A 12,787-nucleotide genomic window follows, 5' to 3' on the forward strand; every position below is an offset into this window, starting at 1 on the left:
TGTTTCTCAACAGAAGAGACAAGGGCTATAGACAATCAGCAAATCTCAAAATGTCTATTTCACACCAATACAGTACATTTCAGGTATTCTGTTACCTTGGATCAGGAAAAACATACGCTATCTGTCTTTTTGGCACTGGCTTATTTCACTAAGTACAATGGTTTCCAGTTGCATCCATCTTGTTCAAAAAGGCAGATTTCTTTATCTAGTCAAAGTTTTCCTATGTTCTGTGGGAGGGAATCCATGCCATACTGTGCTTCTTTCAGGGCAAAGGCTCTTTTACTTCTTCATCATTTTATAGTACATTTCTACCAGTGTAATACACATAGTAGGGCTTAAGCGACTACCGACTGCTGATTGGCTTAGATGACCTTATTATAGGGAACATTTTGTATTGCAGGAAGAAACACAACAGCTCTCAGAAGTACTTTCAGAAAACGTAGCTGATCTGTTTAACAGCTGATCTTCCAGTAAACTGTTTGGAAAATACCTTCTGAGAATTAACAATATGACCAATACTACTTACAGAATTCTTTATTGTTCTTTAATTTATTGACAGATTACACAAGTGCGTGAACTGCAAAAGACCTAAGTGTGAAAGAATTAAAGTAGTAATGCTCATATTTCTGTGCATCTAAAGTGACTGTCAGCATTGCTTGGTAGTGGTTAGAGGACGAGATTTAGCATATGCCATTCTGAATTCCATGTTCCTATCCACAGTTATTTCATTAGACCAGAAATAATTTTAGCTGCCACTATCTGAGGGAATGCAATAAATTACTTTTTGAGCTACAAAATAAATATTTTCCATTCTCTAGAAATTTAGAAAACCAGTTTGCAAACAGTATAAAACAACAGTTCCTCAAAAGTATAGACTGATGTTACAGAGTGAGGCAGACACACTCAAACCTCACTAACCTCTGCTAAGGAAACACCTTTTTGTCCTTGTCCTTGTCAAGATCAACAGTCCTTATCAACACTACTGAGAATATCATAATTCCACTGGAAAGAATATCAACTTAAATTTTCTAAATTTGTGATTCTTATTCTATCCTTCCTCTACTGAAAAATCTCTTTCTTGAGTAACAATTGAATGTATGGTATCACAGAAACTAAAAGGAAAGAGAGGAGAGAGAGAGAGAGAGAGAGAGAGAGAGAGAGAGAGAGAGAGAGAAAGGACAAGCAAGGGAGAAGGGTGGGAAGTTTCAATATATGCTTAAAATTGTATGAAATACATGAAATCTTTTCTCTTTATATAAATGCATTTTTAAAAGGAATCCAAGACACTAATTAGTTTCAACCTGCCTTGCTGCAGTACTACCTCACATGCCTTCTTTATGCATATGTAGCATACTCTATTCAAAATTCCCTTTGTATCAAGATGATGATCTTCTCACCTTCACACCACCCACTGCTGCCAAGTCCATAGAAACAATAGCTACCAATCTTTTAATGGCTATTCACAGTGCCCCTCTTACAAGGAGCTTTCTTTATCCCATTTTCACCCTGCATCACTGATTTTTTTTCAGTTCTTGAGGATCTCACATATTTTGTGGATATTTCTCAATGCTTTTTTTTTTATTTTTTATTTGATAGGTAGAGTTATAGACAGTGAGAGAGAGAGGGGTAGGTCTTCCTTCCATTGGTTCACTCTCCAAATGGCCACAACGGCAGGAGCTGTGCGGATCTGAAGCCAGGAGCCAGGTGCTTCCTCCTGGTCTCACATGTGGGTGCAGGAGCCCAAGCACCTGGGCCTCCTCCACTGCCCTCCTGGGCCACAGCAGAGAGCTGGACTGGAACAGGAGCAACTGGGACTACAACCTGGCGCCCATATGGGATGCTGGTGCCGCAGGCGGAGGATTAACCAAGTGAGCCATGGCACCAGTCCTGATATTTATCAATCTTTATCTTTTTTTCAGTTTTTAAAAATATTTTATTTATATAAAGGGACTAGATTTCATGTATTTCATATATAGAATTTTAAGCACACAATGAGATTTCTTACTCTCCTTCCTCCTTCCCTCCCACCTGCCTGCTTTCCTTCCTTCCTTCTTTCCTTCTATTCTTTCTTTTTTTTTTTTTTTTTTTTGACAGGCAGAGTGGACAGTGAGAGAGAGACAGAGAGAAAGGTCTTCCTTTTTGCCGTTGGTTCACCCTCCAATGGCCACTGCGGCCGGCTCATCACGCTGATCCAAAGCCAGGAGCCAGGTGCTTCTCCTGGTCTCCCATATGGGTGCAGGGCCCAAGGATTTGGGCCATCCTCCACTGCCTTCCCGGGCCATAGCAGAGAGCTGACCTGAAAGAGGGGCAACTGGGATAGAATCCGGCTCCCCAACCGGCGCTGCAAGGCGGAGGATTAGCCTGTTAAGCCACGGTGCCGGCCCTATTCTTTCTTTTTAACTTTTGCAATAATATACTTTCAACTTTGTTTAATAATCATAGGCTTAATGCGCCATTATATAAGGAGTTCAACAAGTAGAAAGTAGAAGATCACTGTCAAATCTTCTCTCTGACTCCTCTGTTTCATCTTCATTAGACTATATTTTATTCACCTCTGTAGTCCCTATCAGGTCTTGAACATTCTAAGTACTCATCTAGATGAATTTGGTTAAAGAAATATAAATATAGCAATGGTAAATTAGCTTCTGGAAGAATTATAACCTAGGTTATATAACTTAAGTCTAGGTTATCCTAGATTAATATTTTACTAAATGCCTCAAGGTCTCATCTAATCTTAAAGCTGAAAATATTTTCACATTTGATGAGAAATGTTGTGTCATACGACTCAGATATTGTAAGAAGAAGACATGCAGATTGGTGCCTCCTCACATGGGGCACCAAATGTAAGGAAAAGGGCACAGAACAGAGAGGAAATAGAGCACGAACTCACAACCAGACTGAATTTTTTCAGAGAAAATAAACTTGCAGAGGTTGACCAACTGCCAGCATGCACACAGAGCGAACATGTGGCAGAGGGCCCAGACCTCAGCAGGTAGGCCCTTTTTGCATCTTAGGTGGGCTAGGCTGGGGGTGGGGGGCAGAAGGTGGAGGCAAGCTTCTCCATACAGGTTCTTCAATTTTCGCCCATGGGCTTCCAAACCTGGGGAAGACTGCTTGGGGTGGGCTGCGAATAATAGGGGGTGTGAGACTAAACTGGTCTCTTGAAAGGAGGCTGGGATAACAAGAACCTAAAATGGCTAATGCTTATGTCCTTGTTCCATCTGATAGTGTCTAAAAAATGAAGGCTAAAACATTTGGGACACTTGAGATGTAGAGAAAACAATTTTCTATGCATATGAAAATTTTAGCACAATTAAAAATATTTTTCTTTATTTTTACAAAACCTGAAACACAACCCTTTTTCTGATTCTAACACTCCCACATGCTACCCCAAAACTACCCCTATATTGTGTCCTTTCAGCATCAGGTTGAAAATGAAACCAGCCTACAAAGAGGACTTATTTTCTAAGAGATAACCCTTGAAATTTATAAATAAGTTAGGGTCATTTGTATGAACACAAGACTTGTCATTGAAAGTGTGAAATGTCACAATCACAAAAAGAAGGATCATTTGATGTAATTCTTTAGCAGCATATTCAAAAGATTATTACTCATTGCGCCATCTTTAGAACAATGTCACTGTGAGTAACATGACTAGATAGTTTTTATCACCTAAGAAACAGCAGTTTCCTAATCTCTTGAGGGGAAAAGATGATGACAGTTAAGCACACTGTTAATATCTAGAATTAAGGGTATAGATTTCAAAGATCTTGATAATATTTTAAAATATTTTAACACCAAGTATTTTCACCTCAGATAATTAAAACAAATACACCAAAAACATCAATAAACTATTACCCAACAAGAATACTGTGGCTAGAATCTGAGAATTTCAGAGGATGGAAACAGTGTTATAGGAAAGGAATCTCCTATCAACAACACAAAATACATAAATCTAGTAACTCTCAGCTTAAAGATTTGTATTAAAAGTAAAGTACCCTGGCACTTGACTGTGCCAGCAGGGAGAGAGAGGGGAAAAAGGAGAAAATGAATGTGGAGGAAATTCTCACCCTTCATTTTAAGTATGAATCAGAGGGGTGCTTTTCTCCCCTTAGAGCTCTATACAATTAGCAAATGGAGTAATTAGAATTTAATTTATTCCTCCTTCCCTTACCAATTATCCAGGGAAGACATAAAGACAAAAAGCGAGTGGTCTTAATGGATGGTGGGAAATGGCACTGATCAGGGACCAACCACAAAGGGGAGTAAGCTGTCACCCTGAAGTTCTACACTTTCCCTTGTGGTGTTCTCTATGTGCATGTAATCTTTACTGAACCTTTCAGTTCCTGTCTAAGTTTTCTTACATCCAAAATGAGAAGACCTCCAATGAAAACAACTAAAAGTAAAAAGAAAGTACATCTGATTACATTTAGAGACTGATGAAGAATAATGAATAAATCAGCCTGCAAATACATAATTCTCTACAACTTTTGTTCTTATAATAAAACAAAACTGTACACTGTGTATGAAGAGAAGACATTGTTGTCAACATTGACTATTTTCACTGCAAATATTATTTTTAAAAAAAGTTACAATAATCTCCCTTTCCTCTTCTATCCTCCCCTTTCCTTACTATATGAGATCTACCTGTTTAAAACTAATATTCTTTTAAAGAGAAAGATGCTTCTTTTCTCACACAAGGGCATTCCGTCTTACTACTTGCTGAAGGCCAGTGCTGGGAATATGCATACATCTCCAGACTGTTTGCATTCCCTATGTACTATGGACATGGTCTTACTCCAATTGCCTTTACCCTGACCTACCATTGTCCAACCTCAATGCCAGCATCCATGTATTCTTTGATCTGGAACATCAGCTTCAGTGCTGGAATAACCTAACCAAGTTATGCATTCCCTATGCATCACGGCCATTGTCTTACCTCAACTCCCCCTACCCAATCCTACCACTGACCCGATCCTACCATTCTTTCGTCTGTAACATCAGCTTTAATACTGCAATAACAGCAATCACGTTATTGAGTGCTCACCAAGCGTGCATTAGTGATATGGTATTAGAATTAAGCTCATGAGCTGGAGACCATGTCCCTCCACCCTGCCCACCCCTATCTTATCCCACCTGTATACACCCGTCAATCAGACAATGTAACCACTCCCCTTTTGGAAGTGAGTAAGAGGCATGGAGTGCCCTGGGCCTGCTCCTGCTCTCCTGTGTGCCTCTTGCCTGCTGCCCGTTTTTGCTGCAGCTCCAGGCTGTAGACTCCTGCATGTGGCCCCTGGTCTGCCCTCTGAGATTCTGGTACGGAATTTCCCATTTACCCTTCTTAGGTACTTCTCCTTTAATAAATCCCTCATGTTCCTGTGTATTTCTTTTGCTTCCCCAAATAAATTCTGAGCTTTACCATGTTGCTTGTCTCATTTATGTCTATTCTTAGAATGCTTCTCTAAGCTTGAGACAATAACTCGAACTATTAATTTTAAAATATACTAGATGATAAGATTAGGAGTCACCCTACAGAAAAGGAGAATGGAAAGGAGGAAGGATGGTTTTTTTTTTTAAAAGACCATTATTTTGATTGCAAATGTCAACTGCCAGAACTTACTCTGACACTTTATGTCTAGCGGTTACTTGTATGGTTTTTTTTTTTTTTTTAAGATTTATTTATTTATTTCAAATGTAGAGCCAGAGAGAGAAAGAAGGTAAGACAGAGCAAGAGATCTTCCATATGCTGGTTCACTTCCCAAATGGCCAAAATGGAGCTGAGCCAGGCAGAAGCCAGGAGCCAGGAGCTTCATCTGGTCTCCCACCTGGGTGCAGGGGCCGAAGCACTTAGTGCATTTTCTGCTTCCTTCGCAGGCACATTAGCAGAGAGCTGGATCAGAACTGGAGCAGTCTGGACTAAAACTGATGCCCACATGGGATGCTGGCACTGTAGGCCGCAGCTTAACCTGATAAGCCACAATGCCAGCCCCTACTTGTGGTTTTATTCCTGAGCTTTTGCGCAGGCTCATTGAGGCAGCTGGAGGTTTGCTATTCTAGGTACCATGTACTACAATTCTACTTTGTAAAAATCAGAAAGATAAGTGGAGTGGGGGGAAAGATGAAATAAGCTGCACACATCCACAAAGCAAAGAAATTCCAGAGCAAGGATCCTGGATGGACTCAGTCTTATGTCAGAGGTTAGCTGAAGCCAGTTTCTTACGTCTTACCGATGGTGACATGATGAGGAATTCTGCCTTTTCTACCTTATCTAAGTGGGTGCTATATAATGTGGTCCACTGAAGTGAATACACTTTTTCCTCATAAAGACAATATATAAGGTAATAGAATCTGTTTTATAGTTTTATAACATTTAATATGTTAACTATAAATCCTTCTTAATAATCTACTTTAGAAATTACTAGAAGTCAAACATTCACTTGAAATTAGAAATCTTGGTTTAATTTCTGCTGAAAACAATTCAAGTTGTAACATGAAATTAACTTAGAATTAACACCTACAATATATGAGATTAGACCTTAAAGAAACTTAATGAGGATTACTTAGATAGAATAAAACAAGAACCACATCTAGGTTTTAGAGACATATTTGCCACTCAACATTCTCTATGTCGGATGTAGTAATCCATACCAATGATTAGAACATGTAAATTCACACAGAAACATTTACAAGAATCTTCATAACTGAACTCAATACTACTATTTCATACCTATTTAACATATTAAAAAATGAAATATCACCTAAAAATGGTCACTCCAGTTTTTGAAAACAGCAACACCCAATAAGAAATAATAGGAGTGGGCATTTGGCATAGTGGGTTAGTCACCACTTTGGAAGTTCTCATCCAATTAATCCAATTAATAGGACATTCCAGTGTCCTATTAATGCACACTCTGGGAGGCAGCAGGTGATAGTTCAAGTAAGTTGGTTCCTGCCACCCATCAGGGAGACCTGAATGCAGTTGAGGGCATCAGCAATGAATCTCAGAGAATTCTACTATTGTGGGCATCTGGGTAGTGAACTGAGAGTGGGAAGAACTGTGTCTGTCTCTTCCTTTCAAATAAAATGAATATATATATATACACACACATATATATACATGTATATATGTATATGTATATATATATATATATATATATATATATATAAATAATTAAAAAACTAGCCAGTATCTTAAGGCTTAGAAGGTTAGGATTCTATTAGTGCTAAATCAACAAGAGGTCTTCAATGAACCACTTTGATTATTATAAGTATTTGTGAATTCCATTCAGAAAATAATTTTAATGTGCTGCTGACATGACCAATAGTTCACGTTGTTCCAATGCTTCTCTCAAGAGAGGTGTGACCTGCTTACAATAAACAGAAAAAGGATAAAGGAAGAGAAATATCACTGAAACTAGGAAGAAAACAGAAAAAAACTAGCAAGTACCTCCAACTGAGATTCTAGTTTGTGGAAAATGTTTTTCAGGAAAAGCTTCCCATTTTCAGAGAACATTAAAAACTGTTTTCATAAGTGCTTTCTCTTACACTTATATCATATGCAGATGACTTTGGGGGAACCTGTGGAGACTCTCAGTTATAATAGATGATAATGAAGATGCCAAGGTGAGTCACTGGTGAAGAATCATAGCAAAGCACCACCAACCAGTCATCTCCTTCCTTTCAAATACTGTCCTAGAAAGTTTCTTACCTTACAATGCCACTGTGGATCAAAACTGTTATAAAGGGAACAGGCATTTTAGCCAACGTCTTTAGATGTCAGTAAGGGTGCCCATGTCCCACATCAGAATACCTATTGTTCAATTCCTGGCTCCAGCTTCTGACTCCAGCTTCCTACTAATGCAGACCTTAGCAGGTAAGGCTCAAGTAGTTGGGTTCCTGATACCCGCATAGAAAACCCAGACTGAGTTCCTACCACATGGCTTTGGCCTGACCATTCCTGGTAACTGTATTTGGGGAGTGAAACAGAAGAGACTCTCTGTCTCTTTGACATACAAATAAGCAAAATAAAATATCGTTATACAAGGTTCTCATTATCACCATACCTTCACATGTGCTCATGTGTACACATACAAACACATACAGGAGTTGAGTACATGTCCCACTTTCCACTCCTTCCTTGTTTCCTGAATATAAGGTGAGGTAACCAAGGTCAAGAAGGAAGAGACTAATTATTTTGAAGGAACAGAATAATCCAATAAGAAAACAATTTAAGATCAATAGTGATGGCATTATTTTAATATTAGTCTCCGAGACCAGCAGGTTAAGCTGCTGCCTGCAACACTGGCATCCCATGTGGGCGTCGGATGAAATCCTGGCTGCTCCACTTCCAATCCAGCTCCCTGCTAATGTGTCTGGGAAAGCAGAAAGGTGGTCCAAGTATATGGGCCCCTACTACCCATGTGGAAGACCCAGATGAAACTCCTGGTCCAACCCTGGCCTTTTTAGTAATTTAGAGAGTGAACCAGCAGATGCAAGATCTCTCTGTCTCTCCCTTGCTTTGTGTCTGCCTTTCAGATAAAAAATTAAATCTTTAAAAAAAAAATACAATTGGAATCCCCTGGCACGTTTCTAACTCTCCCATTAGGGGCAAGTCTGACTGACCATGTGCCAAACTGTACATCTCCTCCCTCTCTTACTCCCGCTCTTATATTTAACAGGGATTACTTTTCAGTTAAATTTAAATGACTAAGAATAACTGTGTGTTAATTAAAGAGTTCAACCAATGATATTAAGTAGAACAAAAAAATACTAAAAGGAATAAAATAGTAAGTTATTCCTCGACAGTCAGGACAAGGGCTGATCAGGTCATTGTTTCTCACAGTGTCCATTTCACTTCAACAGGCACTACCAAGACTGAACTAGGTTTGGTGTTTTTAATGATGTGAAAAGTTCATTTTACCTGGCTGTCTAAAATGTACTGTCCCAGGCAAAAACAACTAATTCCAACAGCTGATTTATGATACGTATAATTATACAACTTTTTTCCCCCAAAATTTGATATAGCTAGAAGAGTTAACAAAAAAAAAAAAAAAGAAAAAAGAAAAAAAAAACAGCTGATTCTACCACTACCAAGTAATTAATGAGAGACATTTTTGGCAGAGGAAACCAGGGAAAGTGAAATAAATCTCTGGCAAATTGTCTACTGTCTTCACATTAAAATTAAATCATTACTTAGGACCTTCTTCCTGACTTCTTTTAAGTTCAAGGTTTAATGAGTTTCTGATTATTTATACCTTGGAGATAATTAAAAACCTGCAGGGAAGTGCCACACTAGGCAAAAACACCGAAGAAACAACAAAATCCCTGCCTGGCCTTCCTGCTGCCTCCCATCAGAGGAGTGTAGAAGCACGTCTTTCAGCTTTGCTTTGTATATTTCTTACCTTGGCTGCTTCTAAAGGCAAATCGTGGCGTCTATGTTTCCGCATCAGCACTGGATCAGAACCCATTCTACTGTGCCTTCCGTTTATGTTTGAACTAGCTGTGATTCCAGGCTTTGGAGAGCCATCCCCCAGGATGCGACAGCCCACCAACTGATTAGTCCCAAACACATCGCGAGGGCACCAGGCTTCAAGAGGCATTGGCTGGTCTCTGCAAGGCACACCTTCCACATGATGGAAGTGTCTGCTCAGTCTGTTTTCAGGGGGGATTGGGGGAGGTCTTTCCGGTGGAGGTGGAGGAGGATCTCTTAAGGGAGGAGGTGGTGCTGGGAGTGGTTTATCTTGTTTTCTCACCATGCAAGGAGAAGACTAAAAAGACACAAGAGAAAAAAAAAACATCCTGAAAATTGTACCATGCAGGCAATAACTTCTATACTAGCATATTACTGCTTTTGTTTGCTAAATCATAATGGAGACTTTAGATTCCTACACCAGACTTTTAATAACTTTCTTTTTAGCATCAGTTAATGAAGTTTTTAAACTTTAATGAACAAATCATACATATATTTCATTGGGCTTTTTGAAAAATACAAATGAGTACATAAATGCAAATGTTATGATGTAGAAACAGCACAGAAAAAAGTAGATCAAAATTATTTCATGACTCCAATGTTACAACGATTTCATGGAAATAATTTATTAACTAGCATGTTTACAAATGAAATCCACCAAAATATCTGCCATTATTTTACTTTTTTAAAGACCAATTTGCTTTGTAATACTTCCGGAAAATTAGGAGTATTTTTTTAACTTTTGTTTTCATTACTACATTACAGAACACCTGATATGAAAAAATTTGTTCTGGTTTTGGTGTTTTATCATTTATTATGAGAATGCTGGCAAAAAATCACAAAGGATAAAACAATATATCTCATATAATTACTTGAATTTACTGGATTTTTGAAATGAAAAAAGAAAAATCAGTCTGATACTAACACAGAAACATGAAGATATAAACCAGTAAACTGAATCTGTGTGGCTCTCATAGCTTTCAATTATTATTACAAGATTCATCTAATGAATAATTTGGGCTTTTAATATTTAAGAATATTAAAAATTTTGTTTTGTTTACATAATTATGAATGACATTCTCTAATCAAGCATTTTTAAGTGCTTTTAAAATGAAGTGAATTGTAATGTAAGATAAATATTACTAAAAATATTATCCTTCCAACCAATTTTAGACTGTAAAGCATCTAAAAAATGGAATTAATTTATAAAATGTTAATAAAGTAATATATACCTTTAAAAAAATTGGGAAAAAACTCCATATAGAACTAAAATAAACTGTAGGCTTAATTTACAGTTAGAATTATATCTTTAATATTAAACAATAATGTAATTACTTTGCAAATACTGTAATTCATAGTAATTAATTCTGCCACATATAAAAAGTACATATAATTCCCTCTTCTGAGTCACCTTGAAACACGGGTAGTAATTTATCACACCTTAAGCCCTTATGCAAATATACTCCCATATCACATTTTTCTTGTCATGACATTATGAAAATGAGTGTAAAATACCATTTGATAACAGCATGCAAATTATTTTAATGCATATAATGACCTTTTAAATCCATTTTACAGAACAACGACATTCTGCTATTTATTTGGCAAATCAGGGGCTACAGATATGTGCTCTGAATAATTATGTAACTTTTATGGTAAGAAAGCCAGGAATATGACAGTAGGCTCAATACAAACAAAATGAGAAACTCACTGAAGATACTCATAAACAATTAAGAATACAAGAAACATTAATAGTAGAATGTAAAAGAACCCAGTCAATCAATAATAGTCACATAAAATCAATATCTGTGTTTCCAGGACAACAATTTACCTTTGGCGAACCAGTTGGGCTGCCACAGGGAGAACGGGCTATGCCTTTCTGAATTAGATCCAGGCGAGGAGGCACTGGTGGCAGGCTGAGATGCGGGATTTGGAGAGGATCTGCCTGAGGCTTTCTTCTCTGGGCAAGAGGAGAGGATCCAGGTGATGTGACTGGCGAGTTTTGCCTATCGGTGCACTAGAATAGCAAAGAGAGAAACACGCTCCTGTTTATTCAATGTAAAGAGTGTGTCTTTCAGTTCTTGTGGAAGGCATTTGGTTTGGATAAGTGTTTGCCATTGCATATTTGCTGAAATAAACGTTTCCTCTGATTAACAGATGAAAAGAGCCTCTTATTGTGTCTTAGGGTTTGTATTATGTAAGGAATAGATTTAATAGGTTTCTTGTACGAATTGCCTAGGAAAAAAAGAACAGCAAAAGTGTAAAGACAGTCAAATGCAGGAAGTTTTTCAAGAAACCTGTTATGAGTTTTATTTTATGAGTAAACCGGAAAAACACAAAGCAGCAATGCACACCGCTCTTATTTATCTGTAATATAAAATTTCCCCAGATCAGTGCAGTGCACCAGCCGCAGCGCGCCAGCCGCAGCGGCCATTGTGGGGTGAACTAATGGCAAAAAGGAAGACCTTTCTCTCTCTCTCTCTCTCTCACTGTCCACTCTGCCTGTCAAAAAAAAAAAAAAAAAAAAAAAAACCTGGTAAATTACTATGTTACCAGATGTTTCCTATCTTGGTCAGGTATTTAAACCAGCACCAAAATCCAGTAACAAATACTTTAATTTGTATATATGCTCATGTAACACTTTCTATTTTGGGGAGATTTGGTTTATTTGTGTGTGTGTATGCAGGCACATGTGCACATGTGTGTGTCTTAAGGTGGCATAACCTGATTCCTATTTGGTATAAAAATTATCCCAGCTAATCAAATAGCCTTAATATGATAATAAATATACTGTTCTGAACTACCAGGCAGTTTGTAGCTACATTGCCAGTTCTTTGAAGATCTAGGTTTTTTGCTTCCATTCATTTTTTTGTTTGTTTCAAGTGCATAGTTTATTTTCCTGTAAATAACCTACCATGCTTTGATATTCATCTGTTTGGGAATCCTTTTTAGTAGTCATATTTATAAAGAATTTAGGCTTGCCCCTAAGTAACTTTCCTCTTAACATCACCCACCTTTATAAAACAGTTGATGTCTGTACCTGATTATTTAATTTGAATTTCAATAATATCAAGGAATATTTAATCGTTCTGGCTAATAGATGTGTATTCACATCCACACTTAGTTACAATGTGTCTTTTATCTTAATTAGCTAAAAATCATACTTCATTCATCTTTTTCAGTTTTTAGCTCATGTCCTATGCTATAGGATCATATGCTACAGATTTCATCTAGGGCACTACATTAGTTTTAGTCATCAACTCTCCTTAAGAATTCCTTAGACATTCTTTTTCTTGGATTGGGGGGCACCTTAATAGT

General features: G+C 37.6%; 1 protein-coding gene across 4 annotated transcripts in view; it reads right to left on the reverse strand.

The window, feature by feature from the left end:
* The window catches only part of CBLB (Cbl proto-oncogene B), a 238,091-nt gene that overhangs the window by 45,157 nt on the left and 180,147 nt on the right, over positions 1 to 12,787 (reverse strand). For all 4 annotated transcript variants that reach the window (XM_062207509.1, XM_062207500.1, XM_062207492.1 and 1 more), the window contains exons 11-12: positions 11,301 to 11,486; positions 9,402 to 9,767 (exon numbers count right to left, since the gene is read on the reverse strand). In XM_062207509.1, the coding sequence (XP_062063493.1) occupies positions 9,402 to 9,767; positions 11,301 to 11,486 (552 nt within the window). The remainder of the gene's footprint in view (positions 1 to 9,401; positions 9,768 to 11,300; positions 11,487 to 12,787) is intronic.

Source organism: Lepus europaeus, chromosome 2, assembly GCF_033115175.1.
Source record: "Lepus europaeus isolate LE1 chromosome 2, mLepTim1.pri, whole genome shotgun sequence".
NCBI lineage: Eukaryota > Metazoa > Chordata > Mammalia > Lagomorpha > Leporidae > Lepus > Lepus europaeus.